Source organism: Physeter macrocephalus, chromosome 1 (assembly GCF_002837175.3).
Source record: "Physeter macrocephalus isolate SW-GA chromosome 1, ASM283717v5, whole genome shotgun sequence".
NCBI classification, from domain to species: Eukaryota; Metazoa; Chordata; class Mammalia; order Artiodactyla; family Physeteridae; genus Physeter; species Physeter macrocephalus.
In genome coordinates this window covers 76,058,046-76,071,294 of record NC_041214.2, presented here as the reverse complement: position 1 = coordinate 76,071,294, position 13,249 = coordinate 76,058,046, and the positions used below count along the sequence as shown (strand labels likewise).

The 13,249-nt window shown below is 48.7% G+C and overlaps 1 protein-coding gene across 1 annotated transcript in view; it reads left to right on the top strand.

The window, feature by feature from the left end:
- MCF2L2 (MCF.2 cell line derived transforming sequence-like 2) overlaps positions 1 to 8,005 on the top strand; it is a 251,845-nt gene extending 243,840 nt beyond the window's left edge. The window contains exons 27-30 of the mRNA XM_024124235.3: positions 3,672 to 3,716; positions 7,232 to 7,320; positions 7,694 to 7,797; positions 7,873 to 8,005. Coding sequence (XP_023980003.1) covers positions 3,672 to 3,716; positions 7,232 to 7,320; positions 7,694 to 7,797; positions 7,873 to 8,005 — 371 coding nt within the window. The remainder of the gene's footprint in view (positions 1 to 3,671; positions 3,717 to 7,231; positions 7,321 to 7,693; positions 7,798 to 7,872) is intronic.
- Positions 8,006 to 13,249: the final 5,244 nt, after the last annotated feature.

Sequence of the window (13,249 nt, the reverse complement as noted above, 5' to 3'; positions counted from 1 at the left end):
CAAAAAAAAAAAAAAAAAAAAGTTTTCTTTATTTTTTGTGTTTGTTTTCTATGTATTATTTGTGTGAAAAGTATTATAAACTTATTACAGTACAGTACTGTATAGCTGATTGTGTTAGTTGCATACCTAGGCTAACTTTGTTGGACCTACGAACAAACTGGACTTATGACCACGCTCTCAGAATGAAACTCGTTCATATGTAGGGGACTTACTATACAAGACAATGCTTGCCCTCCTAAGGATACATCCTCACCCCCTTCCCAATCCCCTTCTAGAACAATAACCAGCATCAAATTACAACATAATCTGACTGGGGAAGAGGCACATAGACCTATGGACATGAGCTCAAAATGTAAGGATCTTTGTGCTACACTTTAATGCCCCCCAGAGAACATCCATTGCAGAGAAGTTACCAAAGAACCAAGCGGACTAGATGACTTGGCCAGGAGGTGTCAGCCAGCTTCTTCCTTGGCAACCCAGTATGTGCACAGTGGGCTCATAAATGGAGAAGCTTTGGCAGCAGAATGGGAGGCTGTGCATGGGCCTAGCAGTATGGGCTCCCTGTCGTCAAGACCAATCTAGATACTGCCACTGTTGACTGTCCAACCTGCCAGCACAGAGATCCATGCCAAGCCGTCAGTTGGATACTATTCCTTGAAGAGAATAATTTCATCAGATCCTCCAAGCTGGAAAGTACAGTGATTCACCCTGAACGGGATTGACACTTGTGCCTTTCCTGCTTTCAGTGCCTCAGTCTGCAACACTGTCCAAGGATAGAACATTGTTTTGATTGGAGGACTCACTCTGTGGCAAAAGAGGAACAGCCATGGGCATGTGACTACAGGACCAACCCACTGGTCCTACCACATATTCAGAAGCTGCCGACCTGATAGAGCCATGGAATAGCCTCTTGAAGGCAAGGGTGAGCAGCAGTTTGGACCTGAGACTGAGGGGTTGGGATGCTAACCTTAGGATGCAGTATATACCTTAAACCAGTGGCCACTTTATGGCACCAGGACCCCAGTAAGCAGAAAATATGAATCTGGGAGCCAAAAGGTTGAATGAGTTGTGACCTTATTCATTATCACACTACTAGTGACCCACATAGGGAATCTGTCCTCCCATTCCTGCAACTTCAGCCTCAGTGGGTCTGGAGGTCTTGGTTCCCAAGGGGGACATTTCCACCAGTGGACATAGTAAGTGACCTGCTTAACTTAAATCTATGTCTGCCACCTGCTGCTGCAGTTGCACTTAGGTTGTACCTTTAAGTCATCATCTCCCTCCCACTCATTCTATATCCCCTTCCCCCTCGTCTGGTACTTCTGCTGGTGGCATGCATAGTGGGTGTCCCAGACTCTTGTCTAGCTATTGTTCTTCTGCTTGCCCATTTACAGTTACAGCGGGGCAGGGGAGTACTGGGAGATGTCCCAGTGGATCACCAGATGCATTCTTCTCTGCCTCTATTAGGTAGCAGCCTGACCGCCTCATGATGATCAGGATCAATGACTTCCTCAAGCGTGACAACTGTTTCCTTTGCCTGGGGGGGCTTTATATTTTAGTCTTATGGAAAAATTCTCATTAAATCTCTGATGAAATGGGCAAGGCTTTGGCTAAACCCAGCTAGACACATCAGAGGGCAGCTGGTTGCTGAGCTAGGTGATAGTTTCCCAATTGTGAAGTTTCTTTGACCCCAGCTCCTAGCAGCCCTGAAAGTCTACGATGGCAAGCTCGGACTGCTCTAGAAGCTGGCAGGGACTTTGACAACAAAAAATTCACTAAAAAAAAAAAAAAAGTGCTGTGAGAATATGTGGAATCTGAAAGCAATTAATTGAATGTTTAGGAGTGATTCCTTTCCTCTTGGCCAGAGACAGGTATGCAAAGGAAATGGACACTTCAAATATAGACCAGCCTAGACATCCAAGTTTACACTCTGGGGCACCAAGCAAAAGATCCTAATCCAGGACTTCCCTGGTGGCGCAGTGGTTGAGAATCCGCCTGCCGATGCAGGGAACGTGGGTTTGTGCCCCGGTCCGGGAGGATCCCACGTGCCGCGGAGCGGCTGGGCCCGTGAGCCATGGCCGCTGGGCCTGTGCGTCCAGAGCCTGTGCTCCGCAACGGGAGAGGCCGCAGCGGTGAGAGGCCCGTGTACCACAAAAAAAAAAAAAAAAAAAAAAAAAAAAAAAAAGAGATCCTAATCCAACCTAGTACCTGTAGAAGCATCCTGGAGATCTCACCTGTCGTGAGCTCTGGAGAGCTACTGGGATGAATTAGGCAGAACATGAGCCCACTGGCTGACTCCTAGAAGGCAGAGAAAGAGCTCAGCAACATAGCACACAGTTAAGGGCCCAAGCGCTGAGGGCTTACAGACTTCAGCTCCATCTCTCTGGATGAATTACTTAACTTCTTTGTGCTTAAATTCTTTTCATCTAATATTTTACAAAATGGAAGCAATACTGTATAGTCTTGCTGTGAGAATTAGATGATGTTCTTAGGCTGGTGCCTAGATTGCTGCTAGCATATTAAATAGCAACTAGTTACCCACGTCTGTTCCTCCAGGGAAGGGAAGGAAAGCCCCAGGGGCTTCACGCATTACTTCTCCATTCCCCCAACCCCAGGTGAAAATGATGTACTTTAGTTCATATAATAGAGATAGTTCTTTTAAAGGAAAAGAGGAACAAAGGAAACTCTAGTTTGAAAGAAAATAGAAATAGTTTGCCCCTTTGAAATCTATGGGCTGAGCTGTCTCTGAACTAGCAGGATCTACAGTTGTCCCTTTGTGCCGCCTAGTGGACAGCAAGGGAAAATCCACAATTTTATCTTCACAGTCTACAGTTTACCAGAAACGTATTCTCAAGAGGATAGTTTAAACTCATTAATGGGCTCACTTGTTAATAAATTTCATTTATTTGTTTGTTTGTTTGTTTATGGCTGCATTTGGGTCTTCGTTGTTGCGTGCGGGCTTTCTCTAGTTGTGGTGGCTTCTCTTGTTGCGGAGCATGGGCTCTAGGCACGTGGGCTTCAGTAGTTGTGGCTCGTGGCCTATAGAGCGCAGGCTCAATAGTTGTGGCGCACAGGCTTAGTTGTTCCGTGGCATGTTGGATCTTTCCGGACCAGGGCTAGAACCTGTGTCCCCTGCATTGGCAGGCAGATTCTTAACCACTGCGCCACCAGGGAAGCCCCTAAATTTCATTTTTTAAGCAAAAAAAGATCAGGATTTTAAACACTAGGTGCTAAATAAAACTAAATTCCCTAAATATTTTAGGATTTATGTGGTGTATGCTATGAAGATCATCCACTGAAGGAAAAGAGAATACACCCTGTCCTTATCAGCATGAATTTTCATGGCCCACCTTTCCTATTCTTCCTGTCCTTCTCCACCCACACTCTTTACGCTTATTCTCTACATGGACTGGGAGTGCCCCAGAGACTCAGGGTACACCTTCCCACCACACTGCTGGACCTGGGCTGGTACCAGCGTCATTCTGCTCATTTTCCAAGAATGCAACTATCACTTGAAATTTTGCTGTAATCAAATTAACTATTTGTCAAGGGTCTGTATGTTCAGTTTGGTTTTTCTGTTGTGTGTGTGTGTGTGTGTGTGTGCACGTGCGTGTGTGCACTCTGCTTCCCGTTAAAGTCATTTTTTAACTTTATAATGTTTCCTCCCCCAGATGTTTATGAGGATGAAGAAAATGGCAGACAAATATCCCCAAAATGTGAGTAATAATAGCACACTTGGAGTTCCCAGAGCGGTTCTGAGACCTTGTCTTTAGTGTTATCATAATTACTATTAACAATAATAATAATGAGTGTTATTTGTTAAATTCCATTTTACTTTACAGACATTTTTGCTAATCATTACATCAACACTGCAAAATAGGTATTATTATCCCCATTTTAAAAACAAGGAAACTGATGCTCAGAGAGGTTAAGTGGCTTACCCAAGATCACACAGCCAGTGAGTGAGAGACAAAGTCAAAACTGCACCCAGGTCTGACTGACTCCAAAGCCCCTGCTCCTACCCCAGGCAATGGGCCTCTCATTCACTCAGGTGCCTGTGACCTGCCAGACCCTGAATCTGGGGTCCCCTCAGTGCTGCCACCTCCATAAAACCTAAGACTTAGTACCTAAGACTTTTAGTTCCACAGAGCCCATGGCCAGTGAATCCAGGAGGCAGGGATTAAATATGGAAATGACAAAGATACAGCAAAAGTCTGCCGTGAGCTGCACTTTCCTCCCCTGCACAACTTGGGGGCTTTGACTGAGGGACGTTCTCCAAGGCTTGAGGGTTCTAAGAATTCTGGGTTTCTTCCAGGAGCCATGAGGGATACTGGATGAACAGGGTGTTGTCTCTGCTGCCAAGAGCCCGGGGCCCATGGGGAAGACACATGAGGGCTCACCCAGGGCAGATGCAGTTTGCCTCGGAAGAAACTCTCCCTCGAAGGGTCCTGTGAGGAGACTGTGGGTGACCCCGCCGCCTCCCACAGCCCCTCTCCTCCTCTGTCTCCAGAATAGAATAGAACAGAATAAAAGAACAGAACAAACGAATAGGCTAGAAAAGACTTTTAGTTCCACAGAGCCCATGGCCAGTGAATCCAGGAGGCAGGGATTAAATATGGAAATGACAAAGATACAGCAAAAGTCTGCCATGAGCTGCACTTTCCTTCCCTGCACAACTGGGGGCCTTTGACTGAGGGATGTTCTCCAAGGCTTGAGGGTTCTAAGAATTCTGGGTTTCTTCCAGGAGCCATGAGGGATACTGGGTGAACAGGGTGTTGTCTCTGCTGCCAAGAGCCCAGGGCCCATGGGGGAGACACATGAGGGCTCACCCAGGGCAGATGCAGTTTGCCTCGGAAGAAACTCTCCCTCGAAGGGTCCTGTGAGGAGACTGTGGGTGACCCCGCCGCCTCCCACAGCCCCTCTCCTCCTCTGTCTCCAGAATAGAATAGAACAGAATAAAAGAACAGAACAAACGAATAGGCTAGAAAGAACAGAACAGAATAGATGAGGACATCACACACTGTAAGTGCAATATGGTTCCACAAACGTTGGTTTTAATTTTGTGAATGTATTTCTGTGTGTACACTGCGTTGGGATGTAAAATTTGCCCCTCCCTGGGTCACACTCTAAGGAGTATGGAAAACCCTGCCCTAGACTAAACTGGAGGCCTGTGGGGCCCCAGGCGGCCCCACCCTCACCTGTGGTACCAGGAGCCGAGGAGCCCCTGTGCACCGCCGGTCCCCAGCAGGGAGGTGGCGTCTGGGTCTTGCCTGTGCTCGGAGGATTGGTCCTCTTGCCAGCCCAGGCAGATCCTACCTGGAGGCAGGGGATGATGGCCTGGATGACCCTGAAATAATGCAGTCAACGCGTGGCCAAGTGTGCGAGGGCCCCTCTGTGCCAGCCCTGTGCCCGGCTGAGGCCCCCTCACACTCCCCAGCCTGCAGGGTCCACAGGAGAGAGGGGAAAGCAGCCCCGGCACCAGGTCATCATTTCACTTACCTCGAGGAATGGCTGGGCCTCGTCCTCACGTCTTTCAGTTCCCAGGTGGCCGCCCAGCCCCGCCACCACCCCGGGCTCCTCCCAGCGGGCGGCTCTGGGGCCCCTGGCACCGGGCATTGCCTGGGGCACTGAGGCCACGGCCCCTGGAGACGCAGCTCTTCTGTCCGCGCAGGGGGTGGTCAGGGGCGCAACTGCTCCTGCTCTGTTCCTCCCTATTAGCTTTCCAGCAAGACCGCCATCCCTCCGTCCTCACTGTCTGCTCCTGGTCTAAGAGGACCCACGCTGGATGACCGCCCTAAAGAGGCGTCTCTGGGGGTTCCTGGGGGTGCCCGCAGTCACATCTGGAGGAGGGCGGTGGGGGGCGCCTCCCAGAGCCACTTTCTCCTGCACGCTCCCGCGGCTCACGCCACCACGTCCCAGGAGCAGGAGTTAAACCAGGCTTTGCCCCTGCGTCGTCCGGCGGCGTCTCTGGAGGCCTGCAGGAAGCGGCTGCCCGGCTGCTCCCTGTCGTGTTCGCACAGCCCTCACGGCCCTGCTCCGGGGAGGACCCCGGGCCCCGAACGCAGCTTGCGGGGGCCTCTGGGCGGCAGGTCGGGAGCTCCCTCTTGCTGGCTGCCTGCTCCCGGAGGTACTGTGCCCCACCCACCCGAACTGCAGGCTCCTTCCGCTCCGCCCCTGCGCCCGTCCTCTGCCCGCAAGGCCCCTCCCCCTGTATTCTCACCGGAACTGAAACTCTCCTGCGCTCAGATTCCTGTGGGATGGACTGGACTCAGCTGACGCTCAACCTGGGGCTCCCTCAGATCAAGATCTTTCTGCAGATGCTCGCCTCCCTAAGCTGACTTGGGAGCATTGTGGGGACAGAGATCCCGTCTTTAGAGTAGGAATGTGTAGGGAATTCCCCGGCGGTCCAGTGATTAGGACTGCTGCGCTCTCACTGCGAGGGCGTGGGTTCAATCTCTGGTCGGGGAACTAAGATCCCACAAGCTGATTGGCACGGCACCAAAAAAAAAAAAGTAGAAATGTGTAGATTTCAACTGCAGTGTTTACAGGCCAAGGGAACTTAGCCGGGTGATTTTTCTCTCTCAGTTTCTCATCTGTGAAATGGGGCTTAGGTTCTTACAGTTGTGTGAGGCTTAACTTTTGACAAATGCCTGACATCCCAGCAGACATACAGCAAGCTCAGTATTTGGTGGGATTTGCTGTTCCTCCCCAGTGTCTTTAACAGCCCTGGCACAGAACAGGTGCACAGTGGTGTGGCTAATTGGTAAGTTAATCATTCATTGGCGAGAGAGGCAGGATGTACTTTCTCTCCCTCTGATTTTCCCACGGGGAGAGCAGTGACTTTTGGCAGAGGCTGCCTGGGAAATGGGCAGTAATCGGGGGAGAGAAGGAGGGAAGGAAGAAAGGAGGGAGGGAAGGAGGGAAGACAGGAAGGTCGTCAAGCACAAAAAGACAATGACTTGGAGGACAACGAGGTAGGACTGTGAACACCATGTGGACATGTCTTCTCACAGTTACAGAATTTTGACCTGGAAAAAGCGACCTAGAGATCACAGGCCCCCTCCTCCCGGCCCAGGTGAAGCAGTGCAGTCCTGGGAGAGGAGGGAGAGATGGTGAGAATGGGTTCCTGGAGACCGGTGCTGGCCATTCCGTCCTGCCATAGGCTGCGTGTCCTGTCCTCCCACGCCCTCTCCCCCACTGCCGGCCAAATTCTTCCTTTTCTTTCCCCAAGGTTGCTCCAGCAGGGAGTTTATCTCCATGGAAAACTTTGACAATTGTGAAGGTCCAGAAGATACGGAAAAGGAGAGCAGTGCTCTGAGTGTAAATTTCTTTCCTTCTTATCTCTTTCATATTTTCCCTCATTCCTGTTCATCAGCTTCTCCTGTCCTCTCTTCCTCTCCTCCTTCCCTCTCCCTCCTTTACATGATTCTCACCCATTAAGGACTCGGCCTAATCCAGGAAGCTGAGGTCACTGGATCTGCAAAGTGGCTCAGACCCCCAGCCCAGCAGGCCCCGCATCCCCGGCTCCTTAGCGTTCCCCTGGTTTCTGGCCAAAATTAGGGTCTCTTGCTGAGGACCTGAGTGGCCCCATAGGAAAGGTGGGGCGACCCCGCCCTGCCAGTGGGAATCCCGTGTGGACCGGACCCGCCCCCCACCCAACCGCAGCATTACACCCCTGTCCCTTCCCTTCCAGCTGCCGGGGCTTTGCCAGTTGGACGACAGTTATGAAACCTCCAAGTCTGTTCAGGAAACGGGAGAAAGCATCCAGGGAGAGAAAGAGGGCGGCGAAGAGGACACGTGAGTGTGAAACGGAAAGAAAAGTAAGCGAACTTGTTAGCCACTGCTCCTCTGACTTTCTTCTTGGAATTTCAGGGCCACAAACAAAACTGAGGAGAGCCCTGGGATGTCCGCTGGCTTGCTCGCCCCCAGTGGGGAAACCGGTTTTCGAGCAGAGGCAGTGCGGGCGCGGGAAGGGGGCCTGAGGCCGCCCTCCGCAGAGAACTGACACTCGTCCCAGACAACCCAGCCGCCCCGGCCGCCTGCATTCCCGGGAGCCGCTGCTGTGGGTGCGGAGGCCGGCCCGCCCTTAAGCAGAAGCAGCAAAGGGGCCTTGGAGCCTGGGGATCCGCTGCCCTGCCCGGGGGCAAGAGGACCATCTTGCCGGAGCCTAAGAAGCGGTCCCCGTCCGCCCACCCCTCCCGGTGCAGGCCCGCTCGCGCAGGGACTTGGCGCAGAGTCCGTGGAGAACCTTGCGCCGTTAGAGGCACGCCTGCGCGAGCGCAGCCGGCTTGGTTGCGGACCCCGCGGAGAACCTCGAGCTGCTCTGCAGACGCGCTTTTTGGAGGTTAGCATAATCCAGTGTTGGAGAGCTGAAAGCAGGGTTTCTCAATGTTGGCACTTTTGACTTTGCGGGCTGGATACTTCTTTGTTGGTACTTCTTGTGCCCTGTAGGATGTTTGGGAGCATCTCTGGCCTCTACCCACTAGATGCCTGTAACACCCCCCCCACCCACTCACCCAAATTATGACAATCAAAAATGTCTTGAGACATTGCCAAATTTCTGCTGGGGTGGGAGTGGGGTGCTAGGTTGAGAACCTCTGATCAGAGCTGCTCAGACTCCACATGGCAGCCCTATGTTCTCCTCCCTTAATCCCTACAGGAATGTTAATGTGATACTTGTGTTACTTTGTTCCAGGATTGTTTCCTTTTAGCGAGGGTTGGTTACAGGTTAACTTCTGAGATATTTACGTTTAGACTCATTAGCTTTTAGTTTCAGTTATGTTCGGTTATTTATTTTTAGTTTTATTAGTTAATTTTCATTTGTTTTTAGTTTTCTTGTTATTTAATCTTATAGCTTTAAAGTTACCTGTTTATAATTATTTTGTCTTTAAAGTTACTTAGTTTTTGAGTTATTTATTTTCAGTTATTTATAGTTACTTTGTTTTAATAGTTATATATTTCCAAATTAGCTTTAGAATTATTCATTTTTAATTATCTGTATTTACAATTGTTAATATCTGAGTTATTTATTTTCATGGTTATTCTATTTTTAGTTATTGGCATTTTTGAATTATTTATTTTTACAGTTATTTGAATAGTAAAAACTCACTGGAAGTTTTTGAATTACTTTATTTTCGGAATAAAATAGCTGTCGTTATTTTGGGGTTTTTCCCCTAGTTATTTGGTTTTAGAGTTACTTATACTCACAGTAATTTATTTTCACTTATTTTAGATTCTGTTATTTTTACATTCATTTATTATTTGGGTTTTTTATTTTTTAATTATTTGGTTTTAAATTATTTTATTTTCAGTTGTTACATTTTTGAACATTATATTTTGAGTTTTTTAGTTTCAGAATTTTTGAGCTATTTAATTTCTGAGTTATTTTCAGAGTTACTTATTCTCAGTTATTTCTTTTCAGTTTTGTGTTTGTCATTCAATTTTTTTTCTATTCACTATTTTTAGTTATTTTATTTTTAGGTTTATCTTCAGAATTATTTAGTATTACAATTATTTAGTTCATCAGTCAGGATCCAATCAACAGAGACACTATACTAGTTATTTTAACAGAAAGGTTTTACTATAAGGAAGTGCTATCCAGCTATTGGAGATTTTAATGGGAAAAAAAAGTGATAATGAGATATCATGAAGATTCTAACTATAAGAAGCAGCTACCAGCCCAAGGGCAGAGGAAACAAGGGAAGAGGTTGGGGGCCCCACATGGCTGAGGGTAGCCCTCTGGTGGGGGGGGGGTGGCATTCCCCAGGTGCCCCCAGGAACTTGAAGGAGGGCCTGGGAACTGGATGCAGAACTCTGCTGCCAGGTGGTGCTAGAGGAAGGGGCGTGATGAGGCTGCTTATGGAAGTGTTGGGAAGATGGTAAACTGCAGCTTCTGGAACCGACTGGGGCTCTCAGGGTGAAGGCCAGTTGCTAGGGCAATGCTGAAGGGAATCCAGGCACACAGGGAGGAGCAAAGCCCTCGCTGGCAAAGGAGGTGAATGGCCCCAACCACAAAGCAGAGAGCAGAGGGTGGGCGGGGAGCTGAGCGATCATGGCTAATAACCAGCACCCTGAGCTCTGGAGTTGTTTAGTTTTAGAGGTAGTTTTGGATTTAGTTGCTTTTGGAATTGTTAGGGTGCTTTGATTTTAACTTTTCACTGGATGAGGGATCTGGCTGAGTTTTCAGTCCCCTGATTTGTTCCTGGAATGGAGTGGGTCAGCAGGCACCTGGGGAGTGTCTCCCATGAGACTCGGGAACATCACTGTAGAATTCAAGAAAACCAAAATAGTGTGTCCATAAAGAAGCCCTTTGGGTGGCCAAAAAGGGAAGAGACTGAGGAATAGACCATCAGGGAGGGGCTCCTTGGCACAATTATCCAGCAGAGTGTTAGAAATTTTTCAGAAAGTTGAACTATGTGGTGGGTCCACGCTCTCATGCCCCCTTTCCTAGCAACAAAGTATCTGTCTTATGGTAGAGTGTGTTTCAAATTGGTAGGATACAGTATTTACTATTTGCACACAAAAATAAAGTTCTTCCCAAATCTATAGGAAATCTTACTTCCTTCTACCTGCATTATTTTCCAACCCACCTTGTTCCATTTTGACCATACGAATATTTATTTATTTATGTATGTATTCTCTCCTTTCATTCAACACCTGTTTCCTGAGCACCTCCATCCTAAGGAAGGTGCCAGCATCAGGAGAGACCAAGGAGGTATGAAGATGAGTGAGAGGTTCCTCAGTCCAGCTGGGGGAGACAGATGTGGAAACAGATCATCACAACATGGTGTGACACATACTGTGGGAGCACACAACCCTGCTGCTGTGTGATGAGGCTGGTTATGGAAGTGTTGGGAAAATGGTAAACTGCAGCTCCTGGAACTGAAATACAGTTTTGAAATTTTTAGACTTCTTAAAAACCAGGAAAAAAAAAAAAAACAGAGGGTGGCTCTTCAATGAGTGAAATTTGCATCATCATTTTGTTTGGGTAAATGGAAAAGAATCCAAAACCATCAGATAAATACCCCAGCCTTCTTTTACTAGTCGTTCAATTTGTCATGTCACCTGTTGCCCACTAGAGGGACTCATTTCAACACGTTTCTGAGGAGTGGGAATGCTGTAGCCCCAGGTGAAAGTGGTCTGGCCCAGGATCTGTAAAATCTGGCAGTCTGAGTCCACACTAAACACCAGCCATGCTCTATGAAATGAGAAAAGTTAGAGATCCTCTAAATCAGCACTTCCCAGAGTATATTTTGCAGCATAGGCAGAAGAGTGTAAGAATTCAATGAGTTAATCCCACAATGAAAAAGAATTATCTAAAAATAAATACACTTTAAAAATACTACACAGGGAGGGGGGACCTTCAAGATGGTGGACGAGTAAGATGTGGAGATCACCTTCCTCCCCACAAATACATCAAAAATACATCTACATGTGGAACAACTCCTACAGAACACCTACTGAATGCTGGCAGAAGACCTCAGACTTCCCAAATGCAAGAAAGTCCCCACGTACCTGAGTAGGACAAAAGAAAAAACAGAGACAAAAGAATAGGGACGGGAGCTGTGAAGGAGGAAAAGTTTCCACACACTAGGAAGCCCCTTCACTGGCGGAGACTGGGGGTGGGCAGGGGGGAAGCTTCGGAGCCATGGAGAAGAGCGCAGCAACAGGGGTGCACACGGCAAAGCAGAGAGATTTCTGCACAGAGGATCGGTGCCGACCAGCACTCACCAGCCTGAGACGCTGGAAGCTAAGGCTTGGGCTTCCAAGGTCAGATCCCAGGGAGAGGGCTGGGGTTGGCTACGTGAACACAGCCTGAAGGGGGCTAGTGCGCCACAGCTAGCCGGGAGGGAGTCCGGGAAAAAGTCTGGAACTGCCTAAGAGGCAAGAGACCATTGTTTTGGGGTGCACGAGGAGAGGGGATTCAGAGCACTGCCTAAATGAGCTCCATAGACAGGCACAAGCCACAGCTATCAGTGCGGACAACATAGCTGGGCATGAAATGTTAACACTGCTGCTGCAGCCACCAAGAATGCTGTGTGCGAGCACAGGTCACTATCCACATGCCTCCTCCTGGGAGCCTGTGCAGCCCGCCACTGCCAGGGTCTCATGATCCAGGGACAACTACCCTGGGAGAACACACAGCACACCTCAGGCTGGTGCAACATCACATTGGCCTCTGCTGCCGCAGGCTCGCCCTGCATTCCAATTATAACTACCGTACGCCTCCCTCCCCCCGGCCTCAGTGAGCCAGAGCCCCCTAATCAGCCACTGGTTTAACTCCGTCCTCTCTGGGCGGAAACAGAAACCTGAGGGTAACCTACACGCAGAGGTGGGGCCAAATCCAAAGCTGAGCCCCGGGAGCTGTGCAAACAAAGAAGAGAAAGGGAAATTTCTCCCAGCAGCCTCAGGAGCAGCGGATTAAATCCCCACAATCAACTTGAGGTACCCTGCATCTGTGGAATACCTGAATAGACAACGAATCATCCCAAAATTGAGGCGGTGGACTTTGGGAGCAACTATAGGCTTGGGGTTTGCTGTCTGCGAATGACTTGTTTCTGATTTTTATGTTTACCTTAGTATAGTTTTTAATGCTTGTTATCACTGGTGGATTTATTTATTGGTTTAGTTGCTCTCTTTTTTTTTCTATTTTTTATTTCTTTAATTTTAATAATTTTTAAATCTTAATATTTTTTAATTAAAAAATTTTTTTTATTTCCTTTTTTCTCCCTTTTCTTCTGAGCCAAGTGGCTGACAGGGTCTTGGTGCTCCAACCTGGTGTCAGGCCTGAGCCTCTGGGTGGGAGAGCCGAGTTCAGGACATTGGACCACTAGAGACCTCCCGGCTCCATGTAATATCAATTGGCGAGAGCTCTCCTGGAGATCTCCGTCTCAATGCTAAGACCCAACTTCACCCAACGGCCAGCAAGCTACAGTGCTGGACACCCCATGCCAAACAACACACCCGACCCATTAGCAGAGAGCCTGCCTGAAATCATACTAATTTCACAGACACCCCAAAACACACAACCAGACGCAGCCCCACCCACCAGAAAGACAAGGTCCAGCCTAATCCACCAGAACAGAGACACCAGTCCCTTCCACCAGGAAGCCTACACAAGCCACTGAACCAACCTTACCCACTGGGGACAGATACCAAAAACAACGGGAACTACGAACCTGCAGCCTATGGAAAGGAGACCACAAACACAGTAAGTTAAGCAAAATGGGAAGACAGAGAACTATGCAGC